Source organism: Lethenteron reissneri, chromosome 21, assembly GCF_015708825.2.
Source record: "Lethenteron reissneri isolate LAM-NWPU_2019-01 chromosome 21, ASM1570882v1, whole genome shotgun sequence".
NCBI classification, from domain to species: domain Eukaryota; kingdom Metazoa; phylum Chordata; class Hyperoartia; order Petromyzontiformes; family Petromyzontidae; genus Lethenteron; species Lethenteron reissneri.
This window is the reverse complement of record NC_083799.1, coordinates 11403911-11417944: the sequence shown is the minus strand read 5'-3', so window position 1 is coordinate 11417944 and position 14034 is coordinate 11403911. Positions and strand designations below refer to the sequence as shown.

General features: G+C 44.8%; 1 protein-coding gene across 1 annotated transcript in view; it reads right to left on the bottom strand.

Annotated features, from left to right (window-relative positions):
• The window catches only part of LOC133345232 (uncharacterized), a 34103-nt gene that overhangs the window by 4103 nt on the left and 15966 nt on the right, over positions 1-14034 (bottom strand). Inside the window, exons 3-5 of the mRNA XM_061555810.1 lie at positions 4406-4613; positions 1932-2069; positions 554-755 (exon numbers count right to left, since the gene is read on the bottom strand). Of these exons, the coding sequence (XP_061411794.1) occupies positions 554-755; positions 1932-2069; positions 4406-4613 (548 nt within the window). The remainder of the gene's footprint in view (positions 1-553; positions 756-1931; positions 2070-4405; positions 4614-14034) is intronic.

Sequence of the window (14034 nt, the reverse complement as noted above, 5' to 3'; positions counted from 1 at the left end):
GATTTGCAAGTAAGAAAAGTAGTTGTCAAGTGAAAACACGTTTACACAATTTTAAATAGTTCTCTTATTGCGTTAGATTGTGCCTCAAAATATGGACAATCCTTTGATTTTGCTGGCTGTTTAATAGGGAAAATCCCTCATAGCTAACATAACTGTATAATACAGTTTGTTCATATTTTCGAGAGTTAATCATGTGTCCCCCCCCCCCCACCCATTATGGAGCTAATGCATAGTCGCTTTCAATCTCATTTGGAAAGTGGACGTATTGGTGGGTAAACCGGTGCAGCATAACACACTGGGTCCTCATAAAACCGTCTGAAATCTAAATTTGAATTGAGATTCGTCTTCCGACTGCTTCGACATCACGAGAACTGATTTTGACGTACTAACCACTCCGCCTAGATTTTCTGACCGGAGTTGCGAATCGCGCGAAAAAAAAATATTCTTGCAAAAATTGTTGCTTTTTTTTTTCCCCCGCGCACCGGTGTACCACCAAATACGTTCAAATGTAAAAAAATATATATTAAACCCCCATTAAGGGCAATGTATAAACCTCTTCTATCCGCGTCGACGCTGAAAGCGCAGGTGCTGGAGCAAGCCGACCCGCTGCTCGATTCCTCCACTTGGCGACCCCTCGCTGAGTCGCGAGACCCCTTGCGGAGGGCCCGCGAGCCCAGGTGTGCCGCCACTTGTTCGGCAGCTGAGTGCACGTGGGCCCGGTGCGTCTCGCCGGCTGAGAGGGCCTCGTTCAGGCGCTGCCCGGCGAAACGGCAGAATATTCTCAGGTTTTTTCGGTAAAGTCACGTAGGTAAAAAATTTAAATGAATAAAAGTAAAATAAAAATCAAATAAAAATTACGACGTTTCGGAGGCAACACAAAAAAACCTAAGCATATGAATCCTTGCAGTCACGAAAGCTTCAAATCTAGAAAAGGCAGAAGGCAGTTGTTGACAGTGCAAAGGCAGCACATCAAACTCCATTGTTGTACTGCGCTATGTCCCCCCCCCCCCCCCACACACATTTATACTTCACCAACCTTCACTGAGGGGCATCAGTGCAGGTTTGTGGAATATGGTGAAGGACGGTAAAATAACTGCAGGGCGTCGGGAGACCCTTATCCAGCAGTGGAGTGACAAAAGGGTTGAGTGTGTACATGTGGGTGTGTGTGGATGTGAGTGGGGTGTGGTGGTGCAGTAGTTCCGATTCCTGGCAATGGCTAATATCCATGGCAAGTGGTAACGCAAACCTAGTGTGGTTCTCCCCTAGGTCGACTCAGAATGAGTATCTGGTATGGTACGATAACACAAGCACCGTAGATACAAAATATGACCAGCAGCGGTTCTGCCCAAATCACCCCCATCAGCGGCGTGTAATATGTAAACCGGTCCTGGGCCATCTGCACTGACCAGCACAGTGAAGTATCGTCAGACAACCTCCATGATTGACAAAGCAGTGGATTGCCAAAGGGTTGTACATTATTATCACTTGGATTACATAGTATAAATGTGTCGTACACCCACCTCCATCCAACACAGTCAATTAGTAAGATTTGTCATGCAAACAAAACGTGCCAATCTGTTGTTACTTCAGCACACCGGTGTATTAAGAGAGCAAACCCACAACATTTACAATTGAGCACTTGGGATTACTGTAATAATTTAAAGCGATCATTCATTTTGGGTGGCTGAATCTTAAAAGTCATTTTACAAACGAGAGCTCTTGAAATAACTTACGATGCATTCCGGTGGTGCTGTACTTGCTGAGCCAGATTAACACACACGCCGCCGAGGTGTCGGCATCTGGTGTAACACGTGGCCCCCAGTTAGCCTACTCGCATTCAAGACGCTTCCACAATAGAGGCAGGGCTGGCGTGAGCGCGAGACAAAGTGTTCTCATCCCCTGCTGGCTAGGCTAAGTGAAGGGACCCTTACCGCACAATGCAGCACATTCTCAGTTACACCGGGCATGGGAGGAAGGAAGCATGAATTGGGTTTTGTTCCATTGATGTCGCTTTCGGTGCCATTTTCGTCCTCCCAGTCGATGTCGCTCTGTAGAGCACAATGTGGGCACTGCAAAAAAGAGGTAGACAAAATGAGTGCAGTATAGAAATAAATATTTTTTTTACCAAAAGCATGACTTACTGTTTGTTTATTATTTTACATACCTGTGCAAAGGTGTGCATAGCCGACACGAAGGGCATCGTTGTGGTTGATCACGTGCTGTGCTACCAGCGCCCCCCCCCCCTTCTCCCTCATAACCCAAGTTTGAATCCTGCCTGTGCACATTATCAGTGGTGATCACTGTCTGAAACTAGCCCGGAGCTCTCCTAGGGTGGCTCAGCCTTAAATAAATACATTGTATAGCTTGTAAAGAGTGGGTCACTAGATCACACACACATGTAGTCATGGCGTTACTGCCACCGGTGCTGTGCTGGTGTGAGATACTATTTTGACCTCATCGCGTTTGAACCCCAGGGTATATATATTCTTCATAATCAACGTTTTTGGGTTTAGATCGCGTTATTTATAAATGTGTCGTAACCCTCCACCACCCGACACGGCCAATCAGTAAAAAAATGTCACGTTGATAAAAGACAAATAGTTCACTGCTTTAGCCCACCGGTGTGTTGAAGCCACAACATTTACAATTTGAGTACGACGTTTCGCTGGTAATTGCATCCAGCATCATCGGGCAATTCGCCAGAATGGTGAGGCTCTGCTGTGTCTCCCGTTCTTATATAGAACGAGCTCGTATTCACCACACAGTGCATTGCGGCTCTAGTTGTTATTTTGGTCTGACGACCCCTGTGCTAGGTAGACTGCCGCCCCAGTAGCGTTTCGCCACTGCAGCAGTTACCCATTGGTTTTTAAGTCAAAATATTTCTATATAAATTTTGATTTAAAGCTTTCGTGACTGCAGAGATTCATATTCTTGGTTCTTTATATTATTTTATTATTTCCCTTCTACGTGACTTCACCGAAAGAACCAATAATATTTCTATATAATTGTGGGTAACCGTTTTTGTTAAACTTTTTTTTTTCGGTAACCGGTAATGCAAACCTCCCCCCACCCCCCACCGGATTTAAACAACACCTACGGAAAAGCGGCGAGCGTGGTACGGAGCAGAGTGCACGTGCCGTTATGTGCTACGGCTCTTCTCTCCGATTCCCCTTTACTGGCTGTGGGTTTCCTCTTCGCAAACGGTGCAGAAACGTTATGCACCCGCAGCACACAACAAGCAGCCTGTTCAACATAAAAACCTGAAACTTCATCTTCTCCCGCTTTGTGTGTGTGGTTTTTTTTCCACCACCCCCCCCCCGCCCCTATCTCTGTCACTCGGAACTGATGGTTCATAATGACTTGGCCGAGGTCTGCAACTCCATTCCCGTCGCAGACACTGAGATGAGCTTGCATTCCAGTGTAATTTGTGGGGGAGGGAGGGGGGGGTTCAACATCTATTTTCTTTCATGCGTGGTGCAGTTGATAATAGGTTTTTTCCCCTTTTTTCTGGCAACAAAACACCAAACTGAAACCTTTTACAAGGAATCATGTCTGCATTAACCACAATGCTTGGAGTCAGAATGCAAACAAAAAACATAATCTGATAATATATGCATTGTCCTTGAAACTGATTGGTCCACACCAGAGACAGCTTTCTTTTGAGCCTCGTCTCAAACGGTGTTAGACCAGAGGCGTCCTCTTAACACCTGTTTTGTTGCCGTAAAAATGGGAAAAACCTATTATCATATTTTGATACTGGCAAAGGAGGTCCCATGACGTGGTACAGTTGATTAACGTTTCAAAAAGCAATGCATATCAGTGTGGGAGTGTGAAAGACGCGTATTTGCTTGTGGAAGCCTCTTTTGCGTGTACGTTCATGGGGGAATATTGACAAATGTGTCCTTGCTGTGACCGGAAGGTTAAAGGGCAACGACAAATTGTTGGCCAGCCTTAGACGTTTGAGGGATACACATATAGGATATGTGAATACATGGGGTTAACCAACGATACAGATGACAAAAATGTATTCTGCATCCTAATTTTACACTCAATCAGATGAAACATTTCTTGTTCATGAGGTATCCCCCCCCCCCCCCACCATTACAGACTCCTTTTTTTCCAGACTTCTTGCCAAACCCCTTGCTAAATCGAGATTTATGCTACACATCGCAAATACCTTTGCAATATTTTTCCAAACATTGGGACGGGTGCATTGCAATTTTTTTGTTATGCATGAACAATTAATCTCCAAGAACAACTTCCACGAATTGAATAAAAAAAGACCACAATACGCGGGGGGGGGGGGCACTTTGAAGGACATTGATGAAATTAACTTTCTAACAGTGACGTGAAATTAAGTCCTAAGCAATGTGTTCTGTGTCGCCGTGCTGTGCTGGAAGTGCACCTGCTTGGGTACAGCTGCTGTGCCAGGCGGAAGGCCGTTGTGATGATGATGATGACGCTGCTGCTGCCCCGCATTGCTCGCTGTGCAGCGGTGCTTGGCCGACGACCCCCAGAAGCCTCCGGGCGAGAGCTCGGCAGGGCCCACGTGGCCGAGTCGCTGCCTGAGCCGCTCGATTTCCAGCGCCTGTGACTCCACCATTCTCCGTAGCCTGAGCGAGCAGAAAACACGGCGCGTCGTTGGCACCTTGCTGGTCTCGTCGAATAGCGGGAGCCAACGTTCTTCACTAATTTTCGGGGGGCACTTTCACCGATAAGACATCATCCGTGTGAGGGCCGCCACACCGCCTGCAAGGGTTTTTTTTTCATGTGTGTGTATTGTCGGGGACCGCATGTCAGTGGGCCACACTAAAGGCCACCACGGGGGCCGCCAGTCCAGTGGCCCGCGGGCCTTGCAACGAAGAACACGAGCATAAACCATTACGCAAACTCTGGTCATCCTCGCAGCAGCGGCTTCGGGCTAACCATCGGACAAAGACGGTCACTGCTTCGCGCACTTTCCAGATGAGCTTTTACCGCCATCTGGAATGCTCTTCCTTCCGATATTAGGAAGCCACTGGAACTATGCACTTTTAAATCACATCGGTGCAAAAGTCAATACTTCAGAACTGCTTTTTGTGTTTATTGTCTCCCCCCCCCCCCGCACCTCCGATTAGCACGGATTGCTACGTACGGTGCGAAAGGAAGTTCAACGTACATACGTGCATCAAGGGGCCCTCGTGAAGGAACTAAATGAGGGCCCCTCTGTCAAATTTCGTCACCTGCCCCAACCACCGCCCCTCTCCTCTTTGTAGTCCAGCGCCGGGCCCCTCCGGCCTGCCCTGCCCGCTGCAATCTACATCCGCCGCCTGGCCCACTCAATCGCGTGCATCCACAGCCCTGGGTGCAATTGCACCAGACAGCCTGCCCAACAGGTTTGGTAGTAATCGTTGACTGTACGAGGATGGAAAATGTCAAGGGTTGCTACTGTATGGCCATTCAACTTACTTTGCGATGGTTTAAAAAAATAAATATGGACAGACTGGTGTGTGTGTGTGTGTTTACGGTGAGGAGCGGTAGTGTAGCGGTTAGTGCTCTGCATTATGAACCTGGTGCCCCGGGTTTGATTCCTGTTCACGGCCAACACCCTCGTGTGCTGTGCTAGCCTGCAAAGGTGCTCGCTAGCAGTACTTGCCCCAACAGTCTGTTAAGGCTATACAAGGGATCTTTATTTTTGTTTGGAGTATACATTATGAAACAAGGACTAGCAAATTGTAGTCCTTAAACTATTAGCAAATACAAATGACCCTCAGAAGGATACCAACATCAACACAATGTAGCGATGCATTTCATTGATCCATCGAACACAAATGGATTGTTATGCTCGCGATGCACGCATCACATTGTGTCTGTGAAAATGTGTTTCATTATCGTGTTCATGAAAATTGTATGCAAGTGATGTGCTCACGTTACGTTTGGGCTAAACAATGAACAACAGTACGATTATAGACAACAACCTTGATGGTCATTTTTTGTTACAAACTATTTTTTAAAAAACTTAATGTTACATTACCTAATAATTCGTGTTGTGTGAAGCAACACGCAATCTCTCCAGTATACTAAAGGAACGGTTCCCGTCGAAGCTTCCTTAAGAAAACCACTTGGCTGACGCATCAATCCACTTGCATTGTTGTTTTAATATCAGGCATTTGTGTGTTTATATATCTGGAACACCCTTCCGAAATTAGGAAGCGACCGCGAGCTACGCACTTTAAAATAATCTAGGTTGAAAACTCATTTATTTACAACTGATTCTTGTGTTTAGGTTGTTTTCCTTCTTCCGCACCTCCGAATAGCACGGGTGGTTGCGTGCGGTGCAAACAAAGTTCAATATACCGAGCACTATGCAATCATTTAATCAGATTTCAGAAGCTAAGCAGTTGATTGAGCTTGGATAGTGCTTGGATGGGCGACCACCATCTATAAAAGCCTGCAATCGACACTGTGGACAGTGCAGCAAAAAAAAACATTGTTCCGGACTTCGCCCACGTCCATCAACGCATACTGGCCAACGTGTTGAAGTATCGTCATATCGCTCTCACAGCCCGCAAGGCGTGGGGAGGTCCTCTATTAGCAGCAGATTTAATCAGGACATGAACAAGACTGCTATCAGAATGTGTTATGTGTGTTGAACTTATGTCGCACCGTACGTAGCCCACCGTGCTAATCGGAGGTGCGGGGTCAGGACAACAAGCTACACACAAAAAAGCTTTTTAAAATAATTTTAGTTTTCAATCTAAATTTAAAATAGTACTTGTGTATGGACGTATGTTGAACTTCTTAAATGGACACGTACTACTGGCACGTGCTGCGTTACAACATCAGCCTTGGCCCCTTAGGTATAAAAGTAACAATTACTGTTTCGACAGCTCCATCTGTCACGTGAGCCGCCCCAGAGAAACCGGTCAAACTGCACAATGACAATGACACAATCTGGTGACTCAACGAGCACACCTTAAAACATTAAGCTTCAGCAAGGCGCTGATGTTTATTTAAATAATAATTCTCCTTCTTTCGTATGGCTCAATAGCAGCAGAATGAAGATGCCATTTTAGATTTGTCATCCAATCAATTGTCTTTTCAGACGCAGAGTGGATCTCGTCCATTCCTCCTTTAAGGGAGTGAAAACAGCGACGGAGTTTTTACGATGTGGTTTGGGGTTCGTGGCCGCACTCGCAGGCCGCCGAATCTTTGATGGCGCCATTTGTGGCATCAGGTGGCCCCATCGGCCACGTGGCCCGGTCCCGATTCCATTGATGGTCGACCACTGGAAGACGTGGAAGGTTGAAACCGAGAGGTTCGATTGTAGGGTCCAGTATGAGATGTATATTTTTGACGTTAAATATTATTTATTCTTCAATAATAGTGTATCAATGTCGATAAAAGAAAAGTGTTATACTTTTTTTTTATCGAGGCCCGATAGATGCTGCCGCAGTGTAAAGGTCATAGGTCACTGGGGTCCATCTCCCGCCTCTATTTACGCAGACACATACATGGGTACACTACAATTTGTCTATCGCCAGGTCGCGTGTGATGGGGTCAAGCGTGGGTTATTCGCCACATCTTATAAGATGTCTGGTCAGCGTGGAAGAGTAGGCCAAAATCACCCTCGAGAGGGCATCTCCGAGACCTCCCGCCGCTGGAGGTCCTTCCGCCAGCAGTCGCGTGGGTAATGCAGGGTGGTCCAGATGTCTTGCGACCCCCTTTTAATTCTGTGAAACTTCATATTTTTTTAACTAAGGTTTATTTAAAACATAAATGAATATGCAAACGAAAAACATTTTAAGGGTCAATTCATCGGAGGTCACAAGACATCTGGACCGCCCTTTACATTACACGGCTGTACAGGGCGCTTGCATTTAAAGTCCAGTGTCATTTCGTTCTCTATATGAAATAATAATTAATCAGAGTTCTGGTGCCCAATGCAATTCTGGATTCCGTGGTCAATTTGGGGGGAGAGGGCGGGGTTGACCATACTTCACACGCGCCGGTAAGCGAGGGTTAGTATATGAGGGGGAGGTACCAGGACCAGTTCAGATATCACTCGCTACCGCTTCTCAGCTGGGTCCAGGAATCAAACTCGGGTCACCGGATTCACATATAGAGTTTGCATGTCTCTCTCTGTGTGGTCACGTGGATTTTTTTTATCTGGATTCTCTCCGTTTTTTCCTCCACATTTATAATTAATCAACGTGCGTTTAGAGTATTTGGCTGCTCTAAATGTCCACATGAGCTATCAATTGTGATGGCCTGGTCGCTTCTCAAAAAACACATTCCTGCGGAGGGAGCTGGTAGGAACGTTGGGTTGCTTGGTCAATGGCCAGGGTCAACGGCGGCGTGGTGTATTCCGCAAATATGGCCGACTGTGAGGGCGGGCACAAGCTGGCGTGAATAGGTTAAACGTTGAGTTTTATAAGGGCACAACGTGGTGACCAGTCCCTCCCCACCCAGCCCCACCCCCTCCCCACCCAGCCCCACCCCTCCCACCCCCCACCCAGCCCCTCCCCACCCAGCTCCTCCCCACCCAGCCCCTCCCCACACAGCCCCTCCCTGCACGACGGACGGACGGACACAATAATCCCCTGTGGGCTGGTGTAACCAGGAGGTTCCTACCAGTAAAAGCTGCATAGCTCGGTGGGCCTTACCTGGTAAAAAAAAATAGTACGGTCGTGAATAGTGCATTTCGAAAACCATGACGCCACTGCTCCTCCACCCCTTACGACACACGACACAAAAATGTGTATGGCCAAAGTCGCAATCGCATGGTTCATTTTCTATTCTTTACCAAACGCTATGCATGCGCTGTCATTGCTGAACTTGTGTATATAAATACTGAGTGCAACCGCATGTCTGTATGTTTGTTACAGTTTGTAAAAATCTCAGTAAACTGGACAGACCTGTTTTTTATTTGTTTATATTTTTTCTCACCATAACATTTGTTCATAATAAAGGTTTTTGGGTTAGATCGCGTTATTTATAAATGTGTCGTAACCCTCCACCACCCGACAAGGCCAAACAGTAAAATATGTGTGACGTTTACAAAAGACAAATAGTTCACTACTTTAGCCCACCGGTCTGTTGAAGAGTGAATAATCATTTAAAATGTTTGAGTATGATGTTTCGCTGGTAATTACATCCAGCATCATCGGGCAATTTGCCAGAATGGTGAAGCCCTCCACCTTCTCCCGATCTTAAATAGAGCAGCAGCAGGGTTACGTCATCATTTAACCCAATCTGGTGCAGTGATTTTAGGCAGGGAGGGTATTGTAATTATATAATAGATTGGTAATCATTCAATTGTTATTAATCAGTATTTGTTTCCCCTACAAAGAATTGTAATTGTAATATATATATCATTTAATAATACGCTTCCAGGCCGCACTAAGCCTGTAGCTGTCAGAGCGATTAAAGTTATTTGTATTTCTCTCAATTTCAATGGATTCTCTAATTAGTCTTGGCCAGTAATAATTAGTTTTACACAACACTTCAACGTTATTAAAATTAATTGAGTGTCCTTGTTGACAAGCATGTTCTTCCTTATAGGGGAAACAAATACTAATTAATAATAATTTAATGATTTCAAATGTAGATTGATTACCAATCTCTTATATAATTACAATAACCCCCTTCAACTAAAATCACTGCACCAGATTGGGTTAAATGATGACGTCATCGTGCTGCTCTATTTAAGACCGGGAGCAAGTGGTGTAATTACCAGCGAAACGTTGTACTCAAAATTGTAAATGATGTTGATTCACTCTTCAACACACCGGTGGGCTAAAGTAGTCAACTATTTGTCTTTTGTAAACGTGACACATTTTTTACTGTTTGGCCGTGTCGGGTGGTGGAGGGTTACGACACATTTATAAATAACGCGATCTGACCCAAAAACTATTATCATGACTAATATTGGTCACGAAAAATAACAAGTGTTAAAATAACATTTGTTGTTTGCATAGGAAAATTATTTTACCAAAGGCGTTTCTGTTCCTTGTTTTGCAATATTTTATCGAATATTATTCCTCACTCTAGATGCACTATTTTGTAATGTTTCTCTAATCTTAATGTTCATTTTAGTGAAATATTTAATTAATAATTAAGTCAGTTTAACACGTAGGCTTTCGCGACCAATGTTATTCATAATCAACGTTTTTGGGTTTAGATCGCGTTTATTTATAAATGTGTCGTAACCCTCCACCACCCGACACGGCCAATCAGTAAAAATGTGTCACGTTGACAAAGACAAATAGTTCACTGCTTTAGCCCACCGGTGTGTTGAAGCCACATTTATAAATAAACGCGATCTAAACCCAAAAACGTTGATTATGAATAATTAAGTCATATATTGTAAAAAATAATTATTTTTTTTTACTCTTTTCATTGCTGTATTTTTTGCATTTATAATTTTTATGCGACCTATTGCAAACGTGTTTTTAATAGTTTTTTTTATTTGTTGGTGAAACCCGATTCAAGAGCTTCTTAGCTCGCAGGGCAATTCTAAATCAACTGTTCTGTTCTATAACATGGCAAGTAGTGCCTGACATTTCATTCATTGCAGTAAATAAAAGTGCGCTGTGCAAAAATGCTTTGGAGGAACGCCACAATTTATAATTTGTGCCCACGTGTAAAGAGAGAGAATATTGTTCCGTCATATCTACAACTTTTATCCACTGTATGTTGCTATACATGACGTACACACATAGGCATGCACACACGCGCAGGAATCCTTTAAAAAAAGAAGCGTCCAGTTCCGAAAAAAATGACAGCATTTGCACACAGCACAATGACCAAACCACAACCACAAAACAAACACGTTGATTGCGATGAAGGTAGGACGCTTATCAGTTCCTCCTGTACCTTTATTTTTCCCCCCAATCTCACTGCTTTCGGTGTCTTAACTTCACTGACATTTGGTGATTGGCCAGGCGCAGAGTCGTGACACTGAGCATTGCTCTTGCCACAGTTTAACCACACGGACGTACTGTAACAAGACAAAGACCCAACAGCTAACGTAGATGTGGGGCGGGGGGGCTAATAATGCAGTTAGTGGACACCTATTGAGGTATGGCAAGGCACACAAAGGGGTAAGTGTGGTCAGTGCAACTGAAAAAAACATCGATTCTTGAATTGAATCATGGTCCCTGAATCGCAACAATTTATCAATATAGGACGGTGAATTGGTAATTGCCAAGAATATATGCACAGCTACCTAAATCTCCCCATTCCTGAAATTGATACGTCACAAAAGCTACCCATTTCAGGCTGACCTAACCTAGGAGAAGCCCAGTCGGCTTCAAATGCCAACTGCCAATGTTGCACGTAGCCAAGAATCGAACTTGGGTCGCCAATATGTGTGGTGCACAAGCAAATGCAAAGATCCCCCATATAGCCTTAACAGAATGTTAGGGCAGGTGCTGTTAGCGAGCACCTATGAAGGCCGGAACGGCACACAATGGGGTGGGTGACCAGCACCACGCCTTTGTCTCTCTGGCGGTAATGTTTACACACCGCACCAGGTACTAATTTGATGCTGAGTCGACCTAGGGAAGGTCCAGGACCGGTTCAGATAATTGTAAATGGTGTTGGCCGTGGACGAGAATCGAACCTGGGTCGTCGCGCAGCACGCTGGCCGCTACGCTACCGCATGTGTGCACGGGTACATGCACACATGCAAAACATGCAAACACATGCCAGTGCAAGCACCTCTCTTCATCTCTCAATCAGCGTTGGTTCTCTCAAGAATGCAGCTTTGACTGCGAGTGCAACAATGCTTTGTAACAGATTAGTTCCGTGGCTGATTATGACTTTAATAATATTAAAAAGTAGCTTACAAAGGCATGCATATGGTAACATTTCTAATAAATAAATAACTAACGACCTATCTATGTTATGAGAACAATCAAGAATTGTGAGAGCTTTTGGAATTCCAAGCTGATATAAGTGCATTATTAAACTTTTTGGAATCTCCAGTGCAGACCAGTAACACATCCCCTATATCCCAAATGTCTGCGCTTTCGTTAACCTATTCATATTTACAGCCCTTTTTCAAGTCACTGCCTGGATGAAAGCTTCCCCGTGTTGTGACAGTCATGGGGGTTGTCTGACCATACCTCACCACGCTGGTGAGTGTGGGTTGGTTAAGGAAAGTGACCGGCAGGATTGGTACCAGATGTGATCCTCATGGCTGGGAATTCCAAACTCGTGTTGCTAGGTCCATAGCACAGTGGACTAACCGCCTCGATATCACCCCACGCCTTTGTTGACCGATGAAAGTGAACTATAAGTTACGGCAACTCTTCTTACGTCAATCCTAGTGAAAACCTCAGTCAACCTCCACTCAATGGGAGGTTACTCCTCATCCTTTTGCTGATAATAATGCTGCCTGGGACTCCCTCTTGCTCTCCACCTGCTGACTGATACATCGGTCATTTTAAGTCCAGGCTTAAGATGTTCCACTTAAGATATTCGCACATCCGATTAGCATGGTTGGCTACGTATGGTGCGAAAGAAGTTCAACGTACATACCAATGAAACTGCTGCCCTAATTTTTCACTTAACTTTAACAAATATATATATAGTGCATGCCTGACATACAGTTGCATTTTGGGAATGTACACTAAGATGGATGTTTTAATCGAAAAGAGACCAGATGGCTCAATGGGACACTAAATACAAGAAAGCCACCCATACGGATGCCTGTCTAAAACCTGACTTCCACCACCATCCATCCCATAATTCCCTCATCAAAACTCTACACCATACAGCTCGATGTATTTCCGACCATCATCACCTAGCCAGTGAACTGGAACACGTACACCAAGCTCTCAAGATGAATGGATATTCAGACTACACAATCCGTAAGTGACCCCAACCGTTGGGAAAGAACCATCTAAGGACCCAATCAAAACCATCACCTTGCCATACATAGCAGGGGTCACCAAAAATATTTCCAAAATCATGAGCAAACACAAGATCCAGGTTCGATTTAACACAGTACATAAAATGTGTGATCTGATCCCATCTGTGAAGGATGTGATCCCTGACATGCAATACCCCGGCATCTACAAACTAAGCTGTGTCTGCGGCAGTAGTTAATTGGGGAAACTAAGCGACATGTCTCGGACCGTGTTCGTGAACATAAGGTAGATCTGAGACACAGTAGGACCAATACCTCGGCCGTGGCTGATCATTGTTTTAATGCGGTGGGCTCACACGAAATTTATTTCTCTAAGACTGGCTATCAACAAAGATTCGTTCATGAAGCCATCCATATATACACACAGACACAATTTCAACCGAGAAGATGGGTACAAACTGAGCAATCATTGTAAGGACGTTATCAACCAGCTTAAGTCATAACTGGCTGTGATGTTCCCAACCTGCTACCTTCTGTTGTTAGTTGTTATTTTTGGCTCTCCGATTTTACATTAACAGGTTAATTTTCTCACACTAACACAGCCACCTTCGCGCGCCGACCTAGAGGTTATGGCTCTGCGATCTCCCATTAACACGCTAATCTCTCACATTAACATAGCCACCTCAGCGCGCTCGCCGTGGAGGTCACTCACCGATCTTACATTAACATGCTAATTTTTACCTGGCAGCTCTTTGATTGGTGGAAAACCCACCACCGTTGCGGTCGCCGCCCACCACTTACATTAACATTAGCTGCCCCGCCCATGCTGCTGACATTTGGGCTACGCCCATTTCAAACCTTTATAAACTGTTTGCCTTTAGAAGCTAACCCCCTTTTCTTGATGACGACCGCTTGTGTTGCGATCGAAACGTCATAGTTTTTTGTTTGTTATTTTCTTTGAACCTATCTACGTGACTTGACCGAAAGACCCAAAGAATAAAAATATAGTGTTCTTTAAGAGCATGTGTCAGGCCTTGTGAGTTGGGATAGGTCCATCACTGTCTGCAATTATGTTCTCGCAGCCACGAGCAACGTCAGCCAAGTCAGCCAATATTGAGTTGTTCAAATAACTTGCCTCGATTTGCGTTTAGTTCTTTAAGGACAGTCAAACAGCCTTC